The following is a 19,726-nucleotide window of genomic DNA, read 5'->3' as shown; positions in this document are numbered from 1 at the left end:
TAATTTCAGCGTTTTTAAAAATTCATCCCCTAAAAGTTTAAACAGGGGTTGAGAGTTGGTAGAGAGTTCAAATTTTATTTAAAGCTAGGAACTTCAAACTTCGTAAATAGGTAGTTAGGTAGTAGGTTTTATTAAATAGTGGACTTGAAAATCTTCTGGGGGTTGAGAGAGATTATATCGAGATTATCGAGAACAATTTTATTCAGTTAGGGGCTTGAAACTTCGTAGCCAGGTTGTGAAAGACAAATCTCATGCGTTGTAAAATAATTAACAAATGATTAACCGTCCCTACTGCTATCTTTTGCTGCATAATGTTCTAAGCTAATGTAGAATTTATAACCACCAATATACAAATCCACGCGTACGAAGTCGCGGGCAACAGCTAGTTAGGTATAACTGTGGGACTGGTACTGGGTCGTTTTGTGGAAAATTGTCCCACACTATTTATTTATTTCAATTACTTAGGTAGCTCAGAGTTTTAGTTTACAAATAGACAATTAATTCCTGAACTTGTTTTCCCGAACATTCCACATTATCCCCGAGCGTTCTATCCTCGTGCCGCCCAACGTACATTAGGATGTACACTCAGTTTCGACGGAATGTCAACCTTAATTAAAAACAAAGTAGGTTGCATTTCATTTGTCTCGTAAAATTTTTGAACAAATGAAACTCAACCTAATTGAAAATACAACAAGATTCTAACTTCCTTGGCTATAATTTTGTATGGTGGGCTTACACTAGGCAAAGTTGCGCTTCTATTGCACGGCAAAGTTGGGCAATGTCCGAGCGGAATTAGAACAGAATTGAGTTTTATACCGATCCGACGGAACGGGCAGCGTTTACGGAAACGGAAATAGACTACATGTGACTCAAGGTGTAGTTAACAAAAATAGTGGGATACGTTTAAGGGCATATTCGGTATCGTGTTCCGATTAAAAAACTTTTTTTTGACGAGAAAAAAAATACTTTATATGGAGCAGGGGCCCGTTTCTCATAAGCTTGTAACTTGTAATATAAGTGGAAGTCCGGATGTCACTTTTTGACAGCTTTTGTAAGAAAGCAAAAGCTGTCAAAAAGTGACATCCGCTTGTATTACAAGATACAAGCTTTTGATAAACAGGGCACAGGTCGCCCAAGTTGCCCAACATACAAAGGCCAAAAATGTTGTACGTTTTTTTTTCTTCTACTTTTTCTTAATTAATCAGAACACGATACCGAATACACTATTTTTGTTAAACTCTGTATACGAAATGTGTAAATAGGAAAAATGTAGCCTGAAAAAAAAATGGACAGTATGATGGTCGCACGTTTCTATGTGTATTTACGTACATAGTTCATGCACATACCAATGCACATACAAACATCTTTCTACGAGTGTTTTCTCATTGTTACTGAGTGTTTTGAAATTGCGAAATTTCTACAAGGAAACTTCTCATATTTTTATACGGAGATTGACACTTTCCAAAATATAAATCTCTATGTCATTATCCAGTAATTCCTGAGAAAATCTCTAACTTTTAGCACATATGTAGTTGTTGTATAGAACAGCTAACTCACTGTATGGCTGTGGTCTTCCGCCGGTGTACTGTGGTGACTGGAGAAGCGGGGCGCTTCGCTGCACTGGCTGGACATCTTCAGATACTGTGAACAAAGAGTTCTTCATCAAAAGATACAAAAGGTACAAAATATACTTCTTGATAAAATTACATAACTAGCTCAGTGGTCCCACACTAGGCTAGGCCTGTGTCGTGGTGACCGCTCTACAGAATTATTACAAACATAAACTTTTGGGTATCCTTTAAAACTAGACTTTACTTTGTATGAGATGAAAAACTATGCAAAATGAATGAATAGAAAAAGGAAGACCGTATCCAGAATAGGGTACCTGCCTGCTAGTCAAATCAGTTTTTTTCGATCTGTCAAAACGATTAGCCACTAATGTTTTTTTATAAAAACGGAACAATTAAGTGACGTCAGAGTCAAGTCACCTACTTTTTTTATAGTTCTGTTTATTAAATAGAAATTGTGTCAAAAAAAACTATTTCCATAAAAAAAGAGCGCAGATTAGAGTGCTATTACAAAATTAGGCTTTATAGAACTTATATCCACATGAGAGTCGTAAAATTAATAGCTGTGTCTGCCCTCCAACTATTAATACGTCAACGTAATACTTATTATACCACAATTGGACGTATATAATTTATGTACCTAATCGATTAGCGGTCACCATTTGCATGTAAACGTATTTACTGTAGCCGGGTATACCCCAGGGTGTATTAGTCGCTGAATTACGTTAGTTCAGGTTGATTGCTATAATAACCGTAATTCATTATTGCCAATTACAAATGTATGTCTTTATATACAATATATTATACAAACATTCGAACAGTAATATCTTTACTACTTAAGTGAAGGAAGCGAAAGAGGTATGTTAGGATCGTAGCAAGTGGAAATCCGTGGTCTCTGCCTACCCCTCCGGGAAATAGGCGTGATTATATGTATATATGTATGTATATCTTTAGTTTGTGCCAAAAAATGCTTTTCGATACCTATTTAAGTAGTAGATAGTTCAACGGGCGATGTGTTCAAAGTCACATGTTCCCTTTATTGCAGGGATGTTGCGGATGCCGATTTTTTGACATCCGCGGATGCGGATGCGGATGCGGATTTTTAAAGGCTCACATCCGCGGATGCGGATGCGGATGCGGATGTCAAGATAGGTACATAAAAAACGTCAAATATTACATTTTAGTAATTTTTATTTCAAAAAACCGGTCAAGTGCGAGTCGGACTCGCGTTCCAAGGGTTTCGTACCTTAAGTCCCACTCACGCTTGACTGCAAATTTCTAATAGGTTTTTTTAGCTAATGACGAAATTACCTAGCAGTTTAGCACTTACGCCGATGCTAAGACGTTCCTGTACCGACGTGTGTGTTCCACATCCGCATCCGCATTAAATCCGCATCGATTTTATGCGGATGCGGATGCAGATGCGGATGTTGAAAATAATGCGGAAGTTCCGCGGTTGCGGATGCGGATGCGGATATTCGCAACATCCCTGCTTTATTGTAAGAATAATAAGTACTCGTATGCGTGATTGTGTGCAGATAATTTTGAATACCTCACCCGCTTAGCTATTTGTGCGAACGGTGTGAAAGGGCGTTTTTTTTTTGTTGTCCCCTACACTTTTTTTCCAAATTTGGGATTTTTTATGTTATTTCTACTCAGAATCACGAGCTCTTTCTATCCTAATAGGAGAAAAAAGTGTCCAAGTGTCACCATTTTTAGGGTTCCGTACCCAAAGGGTAAAAAACGGGACCCTATTACTAAGACTTCGCTGTCCGTCCGTCCGTCCGTCCGTCCGTCTGTCACCAGACTGTATCTCACGAACCGTGATAGCTAGACAGTTGAAATTTTCACAGATGATGTATTTCTGTTGCCGCTATAACAACAAATACTAAAAACAGAATAAAATAAAGATTTAAGTGGGGCTCCCATACAACAAACGTGATTTTTGACCGAAGTTAAGCAACGTCGGGCGGGGTCAGTACTTGGATGGGTGATCGTTTTTTTGCTCGTTTTTTTGCTTGTTTTGCTCTATTTTTTGTTGATGGTGCGGAACCCTCCGTGCGCGCGAGTCCGACTCGCACTTGGCCGGTTTTTCATAGACTTTGTATGGCGGTCGCGTAATGGAAAGATCGAAAAATGTATGGAAATTTTGGGACGCTTTTTTTCTCCTATTAAGATAGAAAGAGCTCGTGATTCTGAGTAGAAATAACATAAAAAATCCCAAATTTGAAAAAAAAAGTGTAGGGGACAACAAAAAAAAACGCCCGAAAACAGGTGACACCTACATTTCACTGTTTGTACTTCCCAAATTATAAAGTAGGTAGTGATTAATAGCTATAATAAATGAAAACACAACCAGCCAGCGTAAAATAACGAAAACCTCCACAATATTAATAACTAACTCACTACCAATATCGACCGAACCCTGTTTAAGCCACCACAAGGGAAATTCGCCCTAATCCTAAAAACAATAAACACGAAATTTGTTTAAATTAGTCTAGTTATAATCGGTTTAAAATAATGGCGGCGTTCCGTCGGTCAAATTTGGAACACATATTGTTGAATTTTTAAATACAAGCGGTAGATGTATTACGGGTAGCTTTATCCACGGGATAAAAAAATGACACTTTTTAAAACCACGCAGTTATATTGCGTGGTTTTAACATTCATTGCCACCCAGCCAAACAAGACATCCGCGCCAGGCCACAAAAAATTCTTCATAGTCTGTGCGGAAAGAGAAGAGTCGTGGAATGTATGGGGTCCAGTACATTCCACGACTCTTCTCTTTCCGCACAGACTCTATAAAGGTGTAGTACCACGATCCCGACTAACGGGTCGTCCGGCCTGGGACCGAAACCATAAAGTACCCGATAGTCGGGTTTTCGGCACTGAATGAGTTAAAGAGGCAGACACTACGTCCGATTCTGAGTTGACAATTTGTTAAGATTTTGATCTTATTTTCATATGACCTTGAAGATCGCTCAAGCTAATTATTGAATGCGAAATGAAGTGAAAGTCGTATGTGTGATGCGCGCTAATCACCAAGACTCTCGTCAGCGTCGTATGAAAAATATAAAAACTTTCACTTTAAATCAGAATGCGCTCCCATTCTTCTCATTTGTTAAGTTTTAACATTAGGGCGGAATTGTAGAAGTTATACTCGTCCCGAATAAAGCGAGGGCCACTTAAATTTCAACAAGTTATTGTGGGTCGGCATTGTCGGAAAACTTCGCCGGTTGCCGTGGTTGCTTCCCCAAATTTGGGTCACTTTTGTGCAGTCACAAATGTCACAATGGAGTTTTGGGGAAACAGATTGTAATACGATTAAGCTGGAAAAGTAACGGTTTAAGTTTTGACTTTGTTAATTGTGGTGAAATTGAATAATTTTACGGTTTAGACTCGCTTGTTTTAAGTCACTCGCGCGACATGTTTGAGAGCCTAGGTCTCCTTTCTCAAGCACTAACAGTGCGAGCAGCGTTCACGACGCGGCCGTGTACGCGATACACGAAAACAAAATTATTCTATGTTAGTAGTATGTCTCACAACAGTTTAAATTAGATTGTGGTGAAATTCCTCGAATAATTTAAGCTCGTTATAGCGACTAGGATTTTTTCAATAATATCTCATGTTTTTGCTTAAGCAAGCACTCTTCGACTTACATCCGAAACCGGTCAATTCGTTTTTGCAATAAAAAAACCGGCCAAGTGCGAGTCGGACTCGTGCACGGAGGGTTCCGCACCATCAACAAAAAATAGAGCAAAACAACCAAAAAAACGGTCACCCATCCAAGTACTGACCCAGCCCGACGTTGCTTAACTTCGGTCAAAAATCAGGTTTGTTCTATGGGAGCCCCACTTAAATCTTTATTTTATTCTGTTTTTAGTATTTGTCGTTATAGCGGCAACAGAAATACATCATCTGTGAAAATTTCAACTGTCTAGCTATCACGGTTCGTGAGATACAGCCTGGTGACCCTTTGGGTACGGAACACTAAAAACATCAACTAGTATAGAGACATATACCTAGTGTAGGTATCAGATCTGTCGAAATCAACACATCGAGAATTTAAATGATTACGTAGGTACTGATTAGCATGATCGATATTATAACAAAGTAATCATCCCTTTCCAGCTATAGTATGAGTTAAAACAATAAGAGGTATGATTTCTTTCGGATATAATCATGGTTAATGGTTTTGGTTACGTCAGTCAAAGGAAAGATATCAAAGCAAAGTTTCAACAATAATAACTGCACTGTAATGTTCTGTAATAAAGTTTGGATACAATTTGTGGTAAGTATTTTGTGGTGCGAATAGATTGAAATAATTTCATCGTAAACATCATGCTAGACATACTCGTAACTTTGACACTCCTTGTCATCGAACACAAGTCACTGCATTGCATTCGCCGTGCATCGTATGATATCGGAGTGATTCGTGAAATGTCATGCTCGCTCTCTGTTTCTCTACTAATTAAACTCGCTCACTCTCTGAAGTAAAGGTTTGTTCACAAAGAAGCGGTCAATTAATATGATTTAATTTGTATTGAAATATTCGTTTAATTAAACACATAATTGGACCCATGTTGATACAGCATTATTTACTCGTACTGTCGTCAAAAATACGTGGTTTAAATCTTTCGGGTTATTAACGCCCGCAGTGTATATTCCTGGAGGCAAGTATTAAGTTGTAGCAAATCTTTAATCCAATTAAGGCTTCGAGCCTCAGAGGCTTAGATGAGATCGTGACAAGAAACCGTTACAAGCATTATATATGATCCCTATCAGTATTATTATTATAGGATCTGCTATCAATATTGATAACGTAGTAAGTAATTTCTGATGTTATAGTAATCCTATACTAATATTGAAAATTCATTTCGATGTTGGTTACTAGGTGGCGCAGAAACGGCATAACAGTGTTGAGGAGACGTCCACAGGGCCGCATCAGACGCATCGCACGCATCAGACGCATCGCACGCATTGGACGCATCGCACGCAACGGATTTTAGTATTATTTGTATAGAAAGTCACACGAGTGCGTCCACTGATCCGTAGTGCCGATCAGTGCACGCACTTCATGGTACCAGTTTACACCAAGACTGTCAAAACAAGTGATTTAGGGAAACCAGAGATGTCGCGATTATTAAACTGTCAAATATGCAAATAAAACCAGATGCAGCTATTATATCTTATATTAATAATATTAAAAGTGACGTTGGAAAAGTTAAACGTCCAGAAAAAACTTAAATATCATGCGTCTTAAAAGATGAGTCCACAATGGAAGGGATAGATATAGGATGTAATGGATGGATGGGAGATGTGATGTGTGTGGATGGGAGGATGTTGTTTCTATAAAAAATTTACAAATACGACCTTAAATTACATATTATATTGGTAAGAGTAAAGTGGCTTTTGTGTCAGTCATCCGGTTTTCAACATTTATTAAAAACTTCGTGTTCTCAATTTTAATTACGAAGAAGTCAAAATAATTCTATTTGATACCTGCCAATTTACTCAGCCAATTAAAACACCGATCCTCAAATTCCAAGTTATTTTTAGGACAACATATTATAAAATGAATACGAAAAAGGTCTGAAAACTTTCCAATCATAATGGGCTGTTACTTTGAGGTTGTCCCAAAAATAAGCCATTGAGCGTTTACCAAAAAAAAAATACTAATAACCTGATTCTTACAAATCTGGACTTTCTTGGGCTCATTCTAATTCTAAATTGAAAAAGATGTCCCGAAATGCCATTATGTCATGCATACCTCGCAACCGAGCTAGCAAATCTGTAGCAGTTGTACGTCAGGGTTATCACTACTACGCATAAACTAAAGTACAAAACATATTTTTTCTTTGTTTTCAAACACACCAATATTTTCAAGCAATGAAAATTCCATGTTAATATTTGAAAGAATGCGAAAGAAAAACGTGATTTTATAAACAAAATAACAGATACATTGAAACGCACCTAATATTGACATTGACCTGTTAATTTATATTATTTGACAGTAAATTAAACCGGGTTATATCGGAAGAGGGTCAAGACGGTTCCCGATCAATTTTACTAATCTTACATACAATAAAGTTAAAGCAAAATGGTTCATCATAATCGCCAACCCTGACACAAAACTGTCATATGCTACGGTTTTGCTAGCTCCGTTGCGGGGTAAGTCATGTTTTAGTATTGATTTTTTTAGATGAATCAGGTTTTCAATTTTTTTGAAAAGCGCTCCCTTGTGCCTTTTGAGGTAACACGACATCCACATGAAACTCACCAAAACCTGGTGTTCCTTTCTGGAGTTGATGTCCCGCCCTGCACATATAAAAAGACGAACACACTCTTTAATTCTTTCTCTTTCTTGCAATAGCGACACATGCTTTAAAAGCTACATATATATAACAACAAAATAAATCCAATTTCGTTCATATACAGTGTGTTTTCTGTCTTGTGTCACTGCTATTGTTTTGTATTGTTTTGCTGTTCAGTGCTTTCTGCAGCTCGCTCGTCTTTTTACTGTATTTAAACACCATTTATAAGAGTGTGTTTGTCTTTTGATATATGTGCATGGAAGATTACAAATATTTATATAATTATCTGTAGTTATAGTAATAAGAAAGGGCTTCAGCTAAAGAGCGGTCCCATTGCGGTCGCGGCACGAAATATGTGTAGTGAAACTGTAAACATGACAAATTGAATTGTGAGGCTTAAGGTATGATTCCAATGTAGACCGTAGCCGGCAGTAGCAAGCGCGTTGCGGTCGACGCTGGAATCATATGAGAATAGATACATGATATAGTTTAACATGTTTCATAATTAAGTATTCAACTACGTTTGCAAACTCACACGTCACCGCTTTTTAAGTGCTGAAGCTTATACTTGGATTTTTCGCTTATTCACTTAAAAATGAAGTCAAATTGACATGAATACTCAAATTCAGCCATGTGTCAAATAGTGTACAAAAAATCCAAATATAAAAGGTTTACCACGGTAGTTTCCACGATTGTAAGTCGGTAGCTTCGTTTTTGCGGAACTCTGTGGTCAACCTTTCCCTTCTTGGTGTACATCTGATGTATGTCAATGGTCGAACTGTTGTGGATACTGTACTACATATAAGCTACTTAATCAACCGATATATCTACCAAAAAACTTTATGTTTGCCCACACAAACTATTAAACGGAAACACAATTTGCTGATGTTTCCATTTTATGTAAATATATGTGTAAAATAGAGATATTTAGGTCGATAAAATTATGTTTCTAAGAGTTAAAAATATACAGGGTGTTATCACTTATAAACACCAAATATATATATTGACATTGAGCAAAAAAAAAATATATAAAAAAACTGAAAACTAAAAACTAAATATATAAGTTGACATTATCACACTTTAGTTGTTGTTTGAGTATCGTTCGATAAGTAGCACAACAAATTATATATAAAAAATCGAAAAGTAAAGAATAAGTACCTACCACAACTTAATGTACAAATAAAAGTACATAATGTACAATACGTTAACAGTAAATAAGGAATGGCATGTAAATGTAAAACTGTGTGAGTAAAATATGTAATAAATTTTGTGTAATATATTCCGGTTCTATCTGAACCTAATTGAATTAAAAAGTAATATGTTAGTAACAATTTTTTAACCTTTGACAGAATTTTTTGACAAAAAACTAAGAAAGACTTATTGGAATGTGCATTAATATATAGGTATGATCGAAGTCAACCGCCTCGTCAAATTATTTACAAATCCCGTTTTTTAGGGTTCCGTACCCAAAGGGTAAAAACGGGACCCTATTACTAAGACTCCGCTGTCCGTCCGTCCGTCCGTCCGTCCGTCCGTCCGTCCGTCCGTCCGTCCGTCTGTCACCAGGCTCTAGCTATCACGGTTCGTGAGATACAGCCTGGTGACAGACGGACGGACGGACGGACGGACAGTTGAAATTTTCACAGATGATGTATTTGTGTTGCCGCTATAACAACAAATACTAAAAACAGAATAAAGTAAAGATTTAAGTGGGGCTCCCATACAACAAACGTGATTTTTGACCGAAGTTAAGCAACGTCGGGGGGTCGGGTTGTTATTAAAATTGTTATTAAAACGTCGGGCGGGGTCAGTACTTGGATGGGTGACCGTTTTTTGCTTGTTTTTTTGCTTGTTTTGCTATATTTTTTGTTGATGGTGCGGAACCCTCCGTGCGCGAGTCCGACTCGCACTTGGCCGGTTTTATATTTTCCAATCAATATTGATCTCAGCATCCCCACCAAAAATAACTATCCCACAACAAAACCTCATAAACAACCACAGGCAAAGAGTAACAGGGTCCATAAATTGCGAAATGGAAACCGGCCTGTATGTCGGTCCGGACCGCTTTATATTTTGTTTCCGACAAAGGGGTTCCGTTTGAAGCGCTGGTGGCCTAGCGGTAAGAGCGTGCGACTTTCAATCCGGAGGTCGCGGGTTCAAACCCCGGCTCGTGGTTTTTCGGAACTTACGTACGAAAATATCATTCGATATTTACCAGTTACTTTTCGGTGAAGGAAAACATCGTGAGGAAAGCGGGATTCGGGAACCGGGAAAAATTGGGATTAGTCCAATAAGGCCTTGTTTCCCCTCTGGGTTGGAAGGTCAGATGGCAGTCGCTTTCGTAAAAACTAGAGCCTACGTCAGTTCTTGGGATTAGGTTGTCAAGCGGACCCTAAGGCTCCCATGAGCCGTGGCAAAATGCCGGGATAACGCGAGGAAGAAAGAAAGGGGTTCAGTTTTCGTAAAGGGGTAATCCATCACATTACACAAAATTTCGATTTTTAGGGTTCCGTAGCCAAATGGCAAAAAACGGAACCCTTATGGATTCGTCATGTCTGTCTGTCCGTCTATCCGTCCGAATGTCACAGCCACTTTTTTCCGAAACTATAAGAACTATACTGTTGAAACTTGGTAAGTACGAGGGGTGTTCAAAATATTCTCGGTATGAGAATGAAAACAAACAAGTACGAAAAGTTTGATATTTTTATTTTTCAATATACTCCCCCCCTATGTTCATACACTTAAAAGATCGATCAATTATTTTTTTTAATCCTGCATAAAAATATTTTTTATCTTTGGTGTAAAAATGCTCCTCCACTGCCGCCTTCAATGCTTCATCATCGGAAAATTTATTTCCACGCAGATCCTTTTTAAGATTGGGGAACAAAAAGAAGTCGCTGGGGGCTAAGTCCGGACTATACGGTGGGTGAGTAACAGTTTCAAACCCACATTCAACAATAGCTGCCTTGGCAATATGAGCAGTATGGACGGGGGCGTTGTCATGCAGAAGCATAACACCTTTGGTTAACTTTCCTCGCCTCTTTTCTTTGATTGCATCCTTTAATTGACGTAGAATGTTAGCGTAGTACTGTCCTGTGATATTTACACCTTTTTCTTTATAATCGATCAGTAATACTCCTTCACAATCCCAAAATATCGTGGTCATGACCTTGCCAGCTGAAGGGATGACCTTGAACTTCTTGGGATGAGCTGAACCCTTAATGTGCCACTGCATGGACTCTTGTTTACTCTCTGGGTCATAATGATGAACCCAGGTTTCATCTCCAGTAACTATTCTTTGCAGCACCTCAGCAGGATTTTCACCGCACAGGTCAATAAAATCGGAACAACAAGCTACACGCATGTCTTTTTGAAGCCGAGTCAGCATTCGCGGAACCCATCTTGCACTTACTTTTGACATATTAAGATGGTCATGGATAATATCATGTACGGTACCAATAGAGAGATTGGTTACTTGTGCTATAGATTTTACCTTCACTCGACCATCTTCCAATATAAGTTTTTCCACTTTATCAATATTTTCTTGTGAAGTAGCTACTACAGGCCGGCCAGGTTTAAACTCGCTTGACCACTTTTGAATGGTAGATAAAGAAGGAGCAGACTCACGGTAAACACAATCCATTTCCTCTTTTATGGTTTTTTGATTTTTACCCTGTTTTGTCAAGAATTTTATCACGCATCGATGTTCTAATTTAGTTAACATTGTCAATTCCCACATGATGTTCATGTTTGTTCAGCAATTGCAGAAAAACAAAAGAACATCTCGCTTCGAATTATACTTTTTTTTAATGTCAATGAATAAACCTTAGCGGCCAGTAACGAAAGAAATTTTAGAAGAGGTTGTAAGATATCAATACCGAGAATATGTTGAACGCCCCTCGTAGATGTATTCTGTGAACCGAACTAAGATTTTCACAAAAAAATAGAAAAAAAAAAACAATAAATTTTGGGGGTTCCCCATACTTACAACTGAAACTCAAAAAAAAATTTTCATCAAACCCATACGTGTGGGGTATCTATGGATACTCGTAGGTCTTCAAAAATGATATTGAGGTTTCTAATATATTTTTTTTCTAAACTGAATAGTTTGCGCGAGAGACACTTCCAAAGTGGTAAAATGTGTGCCCCCCCCCCCCCTGTAACTTTTAAAATAAGAGAATGATAAAACTAAAAAAAATATATGATGTACATTAATTACCATGCAAACTTCCACCGAAAATTGGTTTGAACGAGATCTAGTAAGTAGTTTTTTTTTTTAAAACGTCATAAATCCCCTAAATACGGAACCCTTCATGGGCGAGTCCGACTCGCACTAGGCCGCTTTTTTAGATGTTAAAATGCATCACATAACAAAACTGAAGATTTCATTTTGAAGCAGGTACGATCACGTAGTGGTTAATATTCAACGCCACAAGCTACCGGCCATACATCATGACGTATATTCACGTCAAGAATCGGACGTGGGCGCGTTTACGTCGGTTATATCCGGAGCTGCGAACACGTGGCGTCATCGATTGACTTCCATGACCGATGGGGCTACGTAAGGTCTTGTCAAAGATCTAGAATGACATGACATACCTAAACTTAAAGATAGTTGAATTGAAGTGTGCAAAAAAGAAGTCATCACGTACAAGTATATCGGCCCGATTCAAACAATGCTTATAAGAAGATTAAGAAGTCACAGCGGTACGACATCGATCTGTCAGTGTCAAAAAGACGTTTTTTGGTTGAAGAAATGAATGAATGGAAATGAAGCGAGTTTAAAAACCCATGCTGAAGTAAAAGCTAAACGTTTTCCTTGTCGGAAACATAAAGTTGGATATTGCGGCGGATGAAATATGGAAATTTTTCAGCAAAACATCGAATTTTAATCTTACAAAAAATATAATTATTGGGTATATACTCCTGTGCCATCCCTACTAAAACGAACGCCTGCTAAATAATTTATTTCACCTTGTATGCCAGATAAACCAGATTAACGACTGTTTAGGTACCGTAGTTTGTTATTTTAGTTTTTAATTGAATAATAATTATAGCCTTATTCATTTTACTTGTAACTTTTGCACTTATATAAAATTTGTACTTTAGCGTGTAGTTGCGCTCTCTCGGAAGGGTTTCCACAGAAGACCAGCGTCCTTAGATGGTATCTTGACATTACGCTGAGAGGAGACCTTTTCAGTGACGCTTAATAATAAATTAATTCTGTTGTCTCATGTAATACCTAAATTTAAGGTGACGGTAGAGGTGGGTAAATTTTCAGATTCTGTCAATTTACCCCATTTCACACACAAGCGCACTTCACGCACACTACCTCACTTTACTGGGACAGGTCACTGACCCATCAAGTTTTTTTTTAAGATAGCGTTTTGAGTTTAGTGGCCTCCTTTTAGGAAAAGCGTTCCATTGAAAGAAGAAAGAGAAACAATACATTTAATCTTGCTTTCCTTGTCTGTTCATGTCACACGTGACGTATTTAAATTCTAATAATTCATTTGGTTGTTGACAATTTTCTACATTATGGCTTTGTCGAGATACGCGTTTTCTAAAGTTAAACCGAATAAAACCAGATGTCATTAAGTCGGATGTAAAATTTTATTTACTACTCTATACGACTTTTCATAAGGCTCAAAATCAATTAAATGAGAATTTAAATAAATAAAGTTCCGGCAGGGTGCAAAATTTAATTAAGGCGGACAAAATAAAATTTGAAAATATATGGAAACAGTGTTGGCTAATGTACCCCTAATATCTTTACCGATTTACTTTTATGTGGTATATTCGCCTTTTGTTTCACTATTAAATTAATACAATTAAAATAAAAAATATTATACCGGTATTCCACCGGTATTATTTCAGTGCTGAAGCGATTCTCTTCGATAGTAGCCTTGATAATGTAGGTGTTGATAGTTACTTGCGGCGGTAAGAGCGGCAATGAACCCCGTGCAGAGTAGAACGTGAGGTGCGTTGGGATAAGTGCATATATATACTTATAATTCTTTGGCTGGTTGGTAACCCTCTATATTTTATTTTTTGTTTTACTGTTATTAGGTTAAGGGAGTTTTACGGAGTGAAAAAAAAAATGATTTTCGTTTTATGCGCTCGCGTGATTGCCGATGGATTATAATTAGACAAAAGAACTTGTTTTCCACGCATCGAATGTAGATCCCTATGACACTTCCTCCAAGTCTTCTCCAATAATGTTTATACCGTATTTTAATTACCTACCTTAAATGTTACATTTCTAAATATTTTTTTTGTGCTATACATACTTCAAAAAAATCGCTGGAGGCCTAGCGGTAAGAGCGTGCGAATTGCAATTCCGGCTCGTACCAATGAGTTTTTCGGAACTTATGTACGAAATATCATTTGATATTTACCAGTCGCTTTTCGGTGAAGGAAAACATCGTGAGAAAACCGGACTAATCCCAATAAGAGCCTAGTTTACCCCCTATGGGTTGGAAGGTCAGATGGCAGTCGCTTTCATAAAAATTAGTGCCCACGCCAATTTATGGGATTAATTGCCAAGCGGACCCCAGGCTCCCATGAGCCGTGTCAAAATGCCGGGACAACGCGAGGAAGATGATGATGATGTGACACATACTTCCAAAAAAATCTACAAATATTTTACGTGACAACTGCTTATAAGTAAATATTATGTAGGTACACTTATAAAGTATAAAGTAGAAAATATCTTATAGGTACATAATATAAAAACCGATCATGTACGAGTAGGATTCACTATGGGTTCCACAGTTACACATTTTTATTGCATATTTTTTGTTTAAGACCAACTCACCTATTATAGGACATAGGTCTTCCATTAATCTTTTGGCGTTGAACTATTTTTTGTATATGTATTTATGTAATACAATTCTGAGTTAGGTTATGGTACATTTTTGCTCACCTACTTACAATTATATCTGATATGTCACATGATACCAAAAATCGCCGCAAAGTTAAAAGTTCATTTATTTACGTTACTCATCTTCGGATCACCGACTTACCACTTCCTTACTTGACATATGTGTACTAAATTTCAATTGAACTAGTCCAGTAGTTACGGTGAAAATTGGCTTTAACAAAATGGCAGACACACGAGTGAATGGTATGCATTTACCCCAATGCACCTCACGTTCCACGCGGCGCGGCGTAATCTGGCCCCTATTTCACCACGGTGACAGGTACGACAAAAACATCACTGTTATTGACGCCATAGGCATCCATGGACTACAGTTACCGCTAACATTGATTTAAACTTTCACGATTTTTACACATTATTAAATTGTACAACGGAACCGCAAAACGTTCAAGCGGATAAACAAGACCAAGTGCGGGTAGTTCGAAAAACTCGCGCGGTTAGAAGATGCTGATGTCAACTTAAGCCAGTCTTCTCCGAGACCACGGGGACAACGCCGTCCTCGAAACGTCGGAAGTAAATCTTAAAACTTAGATACGCGATTAAGTCCCGTTGTACAATTTAATAATACAGTTACCGCTTACCATCGGGCGGGCCGTATTCGTGTTTGCCACCGTCATTGTACCTATTATTAAAAAAAAACTTTATTATATCGGATAAAACAGACATATCTCTCGCGAAAAAATCTTGTGACAATTGTCACAAGATTTTTCAAAGAATTTTCGGTAAGTCTTGACAGGAAATGAGTTCTGTGTCGCAATTTCGATACAGTTGCCGTGTTTCTTGTGACAATTGTCATTAGCTTCGCAAAATAAGAATTTTTTAGTGGCAATATAATGGAGTTTATTTATTTATTAAAATGTTGGTGGCAAACAAGCACATCGCCCGTCCGATGGTAAGCGGTTACCGTAGCCTATGGAGGCCTGTGACGTCAGCAACAGTGATGTCGACAACTGTCGCACCTGTCACCGTGGTCGTGGTGAAATAGGGGCCAGTAAGTACCTAATAATCGCAGTGGTCTTAAGTGTCACAGACCCTACTGGCGCTTAAGTCCTTTATGACAATTTCTGCCTATTTTAAATTGTTCAAAAAAAAAAGAAACCGAATAATTATATCGGACTACCGAATTTTCACGAGAATCAGTTGAGAAATGTGATATGCAAAGGAGAAGAATTCGGACATACGAAAGCATTTTTGCCCAAGTTGAAACGGAGACCTTCGCCAACGCTCGGTCAATGATGGTTTAGGTACAGCTAGCTGCAGAGAAAAGGTACCACCCCTGCATACAATTATCTATCTGGTCGTACCTTTTCTCTGCAGCTGACTGTACACCTATAAAAATGGTTGTCCCTGCTGTAATTTTATACCGGTACCGTACTTTGTATTTCAACCGGTATAGTTTTACCTTCAAAACGAACCGGTATTAATAAATAATAACGGTACCATACCGCTTATACCGTAAAGAAAGCATGATGCAGTCTCTGCTTTGCACAATTATTGTGTGGACAAAATTCTTATAATCACCGAAACATACATACCTACGCACATAATGTCATTGAAATAAAACATTGTTATTTTATAGTAAATTTATATAATACTCGATATATACACATAACAATAACCAGACCGCAGCGGTATTAGCCTGTAAGCTTCATCTCTTGTCTCCAAATCCGCAAAAACTAGTTAGTACTAAATGCTGGTCTTGCTGTTATTTTATTCTTGAAGATTATGGCTTGTTTCTTGATTATTGAGAACAGCACGTAATCGCACACATATAGACGGAACGAACGGCAACAAAGTAGGTGTAGACACTAAGACTTTCAGGTATTAAACGAATTACGCTTCGTATTAATAGGTAAGTAATATTTAAATGAATATATAATATTCTCTAACGTAAATACAAGATTACAATTGACATCAAATGTCATTGACGTACAGAAATCATATACTTTTTTTTAATGACGCAAAATTGATACCAGCATAATGAAAATCAATCCCAATCAGTAAAACGAGTCTTTAAACTTTTTTCATTTTAAGCGGGTTTTGAAGGAACAAGTTACTTAAATTCAATTGTAATCGTATTGTTTTAGGATAGTTTACTGCTGTTTTCGATCGTTACGACCTGTAAATAACAACAAATCAAATTTTAAATAAATTTCTTTACCCTATTTTTTGAAATACAATTTATCTACTGGTATACATTTTCGTATGCGTATATGATGAAATGTCTAAATAATGTCAAAAACGAGCTACGACGACGTACACGTCTGCTTCGATCCAAGGCCAGCGGCCATCTGACTCGAAGAAGAATTTTGAGTGATGTCGTCAATGTATGGAAATTGTACGAAAGTTTAGATTTGGGATTGAATTTCTGTGTTGTATTTGTGAGTAAAAATATAAGTAGATAATAATTTGCTAGTTTAGTTATCTAGCTTTCAAAATCACATAACAACTCAATTACTGTTAAAGGCAAAACTGTAATGCGTGTTGCTCAAACGGAACTCCATATTTTGATTTTTGGATACTTTTAGTGTCGATTTGTAGAGAATTACAGCAAATAAAAAATATTATGCCGTGAAGAGCCGGTACACGGCTTCTTCGTGAACAAATTTACGTATAATTTAATGCAGTTATTAAACATTTCTTGAACAAATTGATTGCACAAAGTGAGCTCTAAATCGAAAACGTCATATACCGTCCCCTTAAGCGTTTTCTGAATAAATTTCTTCTATTCTATTCTATAATTTATTTACACCAAACCGAATCAACACCAAAATCCCAAAATAGCCATTCATCACTGGTCCATAACACACAACCTTCCCGTTCTCCTCTGGGGCAACTTAAACTATCGCACGGCGGTAGGCGCAGACGATTGATGCCTCTCCATGGTATTCTGTACAAATTATTGAATTGCATACGAATATAAAATTTTTGTGTGCATAAAAGCGATTTCCATTTATTTTTCTTTTTTTAGCAGAGACGTTAGCTTACAGATGTGTAAAATGCGGACAGCTTCCAAAAAGTCGATTTTTTTTTAATTTTTTTTTTCAAGTGATATCAAAAATTCGTTTGGTCCTGTGATGTGATCTTTTGATTGCGCTTAAATTTAGTAAAAGCCCTCCAGAACCATGCATGTACCTACCTACATACAGCCGGACAGACATGTACACAAACCACCCTATTATTGCGAAATCGCTCACCCGATCTGTCTACTCGCTCGCAATCTCGCATTACTTCAACCCGATACGAGCAATCGCGTTTTTCTCATCAATAACGTCACTGTCATTCATCTGGCCGATCAAATAAAACGAAGAAACCCGACCACGGGCGACAATCTACCAATAACTAAAAACGTCATATGTATGTTCCTGTTCAAAGGCGCTTAAGCCTCTTTTGAAATGATGTCGCTCAATCTGCGATCAGGCCTCGACAAATTTTTTGGATTCGTCAGTATAGGTTTACACTCCATTCGAAAACAGCTTAAGCGACGCGGAGTCATAATGCGAATATGCTCTATTTTGTTTATAAATTGTTTTTAAATAGGGGTGATAATGGCGTAAATCCGAAGTGGTTTTTAGGCTTTATTGGCGTAGATGCCGTAGATGGTTTTACAATTGACTGAAGGCCTTGTAGGGATTTATTGGATGTGGTAACAATGCGTTTTTGCTATGGGTATTATGGTTGTTAGCATCATGTATTAGAAGCTATGAGATAAAGAGTGGAACGATTTTTTGTGGAATAATATCCAAAAGCCGGTTTTGTTTCGACAACTAGTTGTCGCAATAACATATCATCGTTTTTGTTTTCATTAATGTTTGTAAGTAACACAATTTATTAATCGACCACGGACAAGTAGGAACACTGAAATAAACAGGCTGAAATTTTAACCGCCAGCCATACCTCTGCGTAGTGACTTTATACCTTTATAGGTCACACTGAACAACTTTTATTATGGGACCGATGCCGAAATCGCAAAAAAAAGTATTTGTCTACGTCGCATGGTGCAAAAGTGAAACATATTTTATCACGTGGATAATGGCATCCATAACATGTGCGCCTGCTGGCGGATATGGAATACATTAGTTATCATATATGACACTTGACAGCTGTCAATTAGAAAGAATGATGATGTCGTCCCATGAAAGTTAACATTTTTCCCATTCTTTAAAGGCGCTAGTATAAAAAGATCCCCAATCCATACTAATATTATAAATGCGAAAGTGTGTCTGTCTGTCTGTCTGTCTGTCTGTTACCTCTTCACGCTTAAACCGCTGAACCGATTTTGCGATTTTGTTGAAATTTGGTATAGAGAAGGACATAGGGTAGTTTTTATCCCAGAAGTCATTTAAGGGCGTGAAAAGGGGAGTGGAAGTTTGTACGTGGAATCGATGAAAAGCAGATTGGATAAAAAATAAGCTACCCAAATTACTAAATCCACGCAGACGAAGTCGCGGGCAAAAGCTAGTATTTCATAAGACACTTTTGCCCAAGTTTACCCACGTAACAAAATCTATGCCAACTCCGTAACTTCCTACTGTATGTCATAGGTACTCGAAACCGGGTCGAGACACGGCACCGTGCCGGACGTCCGGCGTGCCGGGAGTGACCGGACGCCGTTGCCGGATATAAACACGGCTGTGTAAGACTGCATGGATGTCTGTTTATTCCTGTGCCTGATTAAGTTATTTGGACCAAACTGGAGTAGACTCATTCTCAATTTCTGTGTAACTACAATACCCAAAAAAAAACTAAGAATCACAAAATTAACTTTTGGGTGAGGTGAGGTTGAGTCGTGCGGTGAAATACTAAAAAACAGAGGGATTAATATTACCGATGAGCTTGAGTGGTAAGTAAATGTAATTTAGAGTAAACGAGGAGTAAACATAGTTAGTAAAGATATATTACAC

The 19,726-nt window shown here is 37.7% G+C and overlaps 1 protein-coding gene and 1 long non-coding RNA gene across 2 annotated transcripts in view; one reads left to right on the top strand and one right to left on the bottom strand.

Moving 5' to 3' along the window:
- LOC134658631 (heterogeneous nuclear ribonucleoprotein L-like) overlaps positions 1-19,726 on the bottom strand; it is a 104,435-nt gene that overhangs the window by 29,241 nt on the left and 55,468 nt on the right. The window contains exon 3 of the mRNA XM_063514283.1: positions 1,558-1,641. Within this exon, the coding sequence (XP_063370353.1) occupies positions 1,558-1,641 (84 nt within the window). The remainder of the gene's footprint in view (positions 1-1,557; positions 1,642-19,726) is intronic.
- LOC134658890 (uncharacterized) overlaps positions 10,189-19,726 on the top strand; it is a 36,975-nt gene continuing 27,437 nt past the window's right edge. The window contains exon 1 of the long non-coding RNA XR_010097767.1: positions 10,189-10,223. This is a non-coding gene — a long non-coding RNA (uncharacterized LOC134658890). The remainder of the gene's footprint in view (positions 10,224-19,726) is intronic.

This window comes from Cydia amplana, chromosome 23, assembly GCF_948474715.1.
Source record: "Cydia amplana chromosome 23, ilCydAmpl1.1, whole genome shotgun sequence".
Taxonomy (NCBI): domain Eukaryota; kingdom Metazoa; phylum Arthropoda; class Insecta; order Lepidoptera; family Tortricidae; genus Cydia; species Cydia amplana.
The sequence above is the reverse complement of the archived record's forward strand: the minus strand, read 5'-3'. Positions and strand labels throughout refer to the sequence as shown.